The sequence below is a fragment of the Spermophilus citellus genome (genome assembly GCF_964194105.1).
Source record: "Spermophilus citellus genome assembly, chromosome: 10".
Taxonomy (NCBI): Eukaryota; Metazoa; Chordata; class Mammalia; order Rodentia; family Sciuridae; genus Spermophilus; species Spermophilus citellus.
This window is the reverse complement of record NC_138197.1, coordinates 32,371,573-32,375,543: the sequence shown is the minus strand read 5'-3', so window position 1 is coordinate 32,375,543 and position 3,971 is coordinate 32,371,573. Positions and strand designations below refer to the sequence as shown.

Sequence of the window (3,971 nt, the reverse complement as noted above, 5' to 3'; positions counted from 1 at the left end):
AGCGGATGCTCAAGGTAAGCATAGCCCCACTTCTTAAGACCAGGGAGATGCTGGATTAGCTCCAAGTTTCTGGGAAATGGTCCTTGGGATCCTAAAGACAATGCCTCTTTATAGATCATTTGGTTTTGACCTAATACGATCCTAAGTGACAGCGAATGCTGATTTTTCTTCTGTAGGTTCTCAGTTATTCAAGGACAGCAATAGGATGTTGCAAAGATATAAAGTTTATTCCCAGATTGACCAGAAAGTCTGTTTTAGATTTCCACAATAACATCTGAAACTCAATTCCCAGTTTTCCCATAACTATTAGAGGCTGAGGCTTCTTATCTGTTCCTCCCATACTCTGTAGTATGCTTTCTCACTGTATTGGTATTTCTGCACTTTTAGCAAGTGAGCTGGTGTGTTTGTGTGTATGAAAGACAGAGACAGAGAGGGAATGAGGAAGGGAGGGAGGGAGATAGAAGGGCCATAGAAAAAGAGTGATGTGCAGGAATAGAGAAGAGGGAGAAACATAAAGAGAAATACAAGGAGAGAGAAGAGAGGAGCAAAAGATGGTGGGGGAGACCAAAAAATAGAAACAGAGAGCATTCGAGAGAGAAACTAATGAGTGAAGGAACTTTGAAAATAAAAACGTGAGCAGGAGCATGCCTGCCCATTGGAAGTCAGCTGTTAGACAGGAGTCCATACAGGAGTCACTCTGAGCCATACTTCTGAATTTGATGGTGAGGACGGTTGTGGTGGTGATGATATGTGTGTATGTGTACATGATGAAGGCATATGTAGACCTCGGTGCCCCTAAAGAAAGCCCCTGAACATGAACTGTATTTATACCACAAATAACCCTGCACCTGCAGTCTGCGCCAGTCATTGAGATTCTTTTTCTTCCTCACAAACCCACAGATCAGGCATTTTCTGACTCACTATAGTGTTCCCCAGCAAGGGCAGAACTTTGTATTTCTGCAGGTGTTTTTCTCTTCCTATTACTTGTTTGTTCTCTCACATGCCAAGAATCTACTGCTTAGAAGAACCCTGTGCTTGTGAAAGTCTTCATGATGAATTTTTTCCATTGTGATACTGTCAGGTCCTACATGAAATCTGGTCTCCACTGGGCCTGTGGCTCAGTGGAGTTCAGGTTACCAGTGTTTGGGCTCCTGAAATGGGAATGAACTAGCCACATCACTGGAGAGCCAGCTTTTCTAGTTGCAAGTGTCGATCCTGCCTGCTTCAACAATATTCCTCACTTCTCTGTCTCTTCTCTGTTAAATTTTTCTTCCCTATTTAAACCCCTCTGTTCAGAAGTCAATGTACCTCTTCTTAGGGAAACTCTATCCCTCAAAACAAGAAAAAGAAGTTCTGCTCCTCACTGCCTTATATTAAGACATATATTATGTCTAGGAACCTCCAGTTCCTTGGGTTCTAGCCATATGCCCATGATGGTTTCCTGTCTGCAAAGCTGTGCTGGCTCTTAGTGGTGTAGGTGGACTCTCAAAATGAAATGTAATGTTGATGGTCTGATTCCATTTTGGTCTCCATCAGCAAGATCAGTGAATGAATTTCTCATCAGAGAAGAAATTTTACCTCATTCAAACAAATGTAAATTTTCCTTAGAACATTTTATAGAATCAGATTATCAAAACACATGTTCACATATTAAAACACTTGCCCCATCTTCTTGCAAAATTTCAACTTTGGTATTATGCTGCCAGAGCATTAAAAATTCCCTGATCCTGAAACATGTTACAAGAGCCTTTACTGCCAGTAGTCCAGGTGACCACAGCAGCCTGCCAGATCACACTTGACCCTTTCTTTGACACAGATTTAATGGGTGTATCCATGATAGCTCCCACACTGCCTCTCAATACAGTTCCAAGGCATAGCACACTCAGAAGGGCTCCCTCAGAATTCTTCCTAGAGCCACTCAGTTTCTCCTGCTGGCTTATATCTTATATGACAAGACTAGACTGGTCTCATTACCTGTTGCCTAGTTGTTCTGTGGAATATTTCCTCTGTATACTGGAGGGTTCCCTAGAGTACGTGGTACACTGCATTGCTAGATGTAATCATCCTTCACTGTGCCTTAACAGGCACCAGTGCTACAACAGTGAGCACACTTCTCAGTGACACAGCCCAGTAGGGAAGGTGGACAACTAAACCAGTAACAATGATAAATCATGCTATGTACAATAATTAAGAAAGTAAAGTCTGCTCTGGGAACACAATAGGGAGTCAGCTAATAGCATATACTGCCAAATAATAGCTGTGCAAATATACCCTACCAATAATATCTAAGAACTCCAGTTCCTACACACTTTGTCCAACCTGATATTGCCAATATTTTTTTTTCATTTTAGCCATCTGCTAGTGTAGAATTGTACTGCCTCCTGGTTTTAATTGTGTAGCCCTAATGGTTAGGTGGTACTCATTTTATATATTTATTGGCAACATAGGTTATCTCATTAAATCCTTGATCTCTTTTGCCCACTTTTCTTTATCACAATCATAGAAGTACATTTTAATACATTGTGTAGTAGCCAATAGAACATGCAGTAAAATTTCAATCTAGAAGGATGGAATCTGGACAGATGAGAAAGTATTTTAATTTTATTAATATACATGGAACTCTCCCATTTTTTCCAGAATACACATTAATTTCATGAGTAGTTTTTTTATTTTGGTTTCTTTTTTGTTGTTGTTGGCTTTTTATATGTATAAAAACAGGATGTTTTTATACATCTGTACATATTAAAATGACTGCTACATTTAAGCAACCTACATCAAGTTAACTCCTCCATTTCCTCACATTGTTAAATTGTGCGTGTGTGCATCTGGGTGTATGTATGGTAACAACTCCTAAAATCTATTCTGTTAGTAAATTCCAGTACATATTACAATGTTATTAACTAAAGTCATGATGTATAGTCTGTCTCTAGTCTTATCCATCCTACACAACAGCAACTTTGTACATTTTGGTCTTATTTTCTATTGAGTTGTCTTTTCCTTATAAATTTTTTTCTGCCAGTATATGGAGGTTTTGCACTCCTTAATGATGTTTTTTTGATAAATAGATGTTGCTATCCATATTATTATCTGATATTGCTTTTATCCAACACAGTTAGACATTTATATAAACTCTGAATAAAATATTCACAATTATGAAGCCATGAAAATATCATATAATACTTTATTTTCAAAACTTTATGATTCTACTTTTCATATTTATAGTCACAATCCATTTAGAATTGATTATTTTTTGAAATATGAAGTAGACCTCTTAATTTTATATGTATGACTTACAATTAACCAATTAAATAAAAAGATTATTTTTCTTTCATGTGAAATTCAGTGAAGCCTAAGTAATAAATTAGATGTTTCTAGTCCTATGGGTCAGATTCCAATGTTCTATATTCTATGTGATAATATTTTGTGTCTCTCCTTGCACAAAAACCATTTCATCTTAGTCACTGTAATTTATAAAGATTGAGTAAGTTTATCTCATAATATAAGTAAGTTTTCTCATAATATAAATCATCTAATTTTATTCTTGTTCATTAGAAATGCTTGAATACTCTTGGCCTTTTCAAATGAACTTTAAAATAAGTTGGATAATTTTCCCTCCAAAAATATGACTTTTTGCAGAGCATGGTGGCGCAAGCCAGTAATCCCAGTGGCTTGAGAGGCTGAAACAGGAGGATCACGAGTTCAAAGACATCCTCAGCCATTTATCTAGACCCTGTCTCAAAATAAAATATAAATAAGAGCAGGGGGTGTGACTCAGTGGTTAAGTGCCCCTGGGTTCAATTCCTAGTAGAAAAACAAAACAAAACCAAAAACATAACTTTTTATTGGGACTGTGTTCAATAATCAGTTAACTATTTCCCCATATCAGTCTAGGGATAATTTTAACAGCTTAGCAACTCTCAATTTCCAATTCACAAGTATGTCTCCTGACTTTCATTTTCTTAATTTCCCTC

The 3,971-nt window shown here is 37.2% G+C and overlaps 1 protein-coding gene across 1 annotated transcript in view; it reads left to right on the top strand.

The window, feature by feature from the left end:
• Positions 1-5: 5 nt before the first annotated feature.
• LOC308658147 (antigen WC1.1-like) overlaps positions 6-3,971 on the top strand; it is a gene marked incomplete at both ends in the record, with an annotated part of 116,544 nt that continues 112,578 nt past the window's right edge. The window contains one exon of the mRNA XM_081310774.1: positions 6-14. Within this exon, the coding sequence (XP_081166900.1) occupies positions 6-14 (9 nt within the window). The remainder of the gene's footprint in view (positions 15-3,971) is intronic.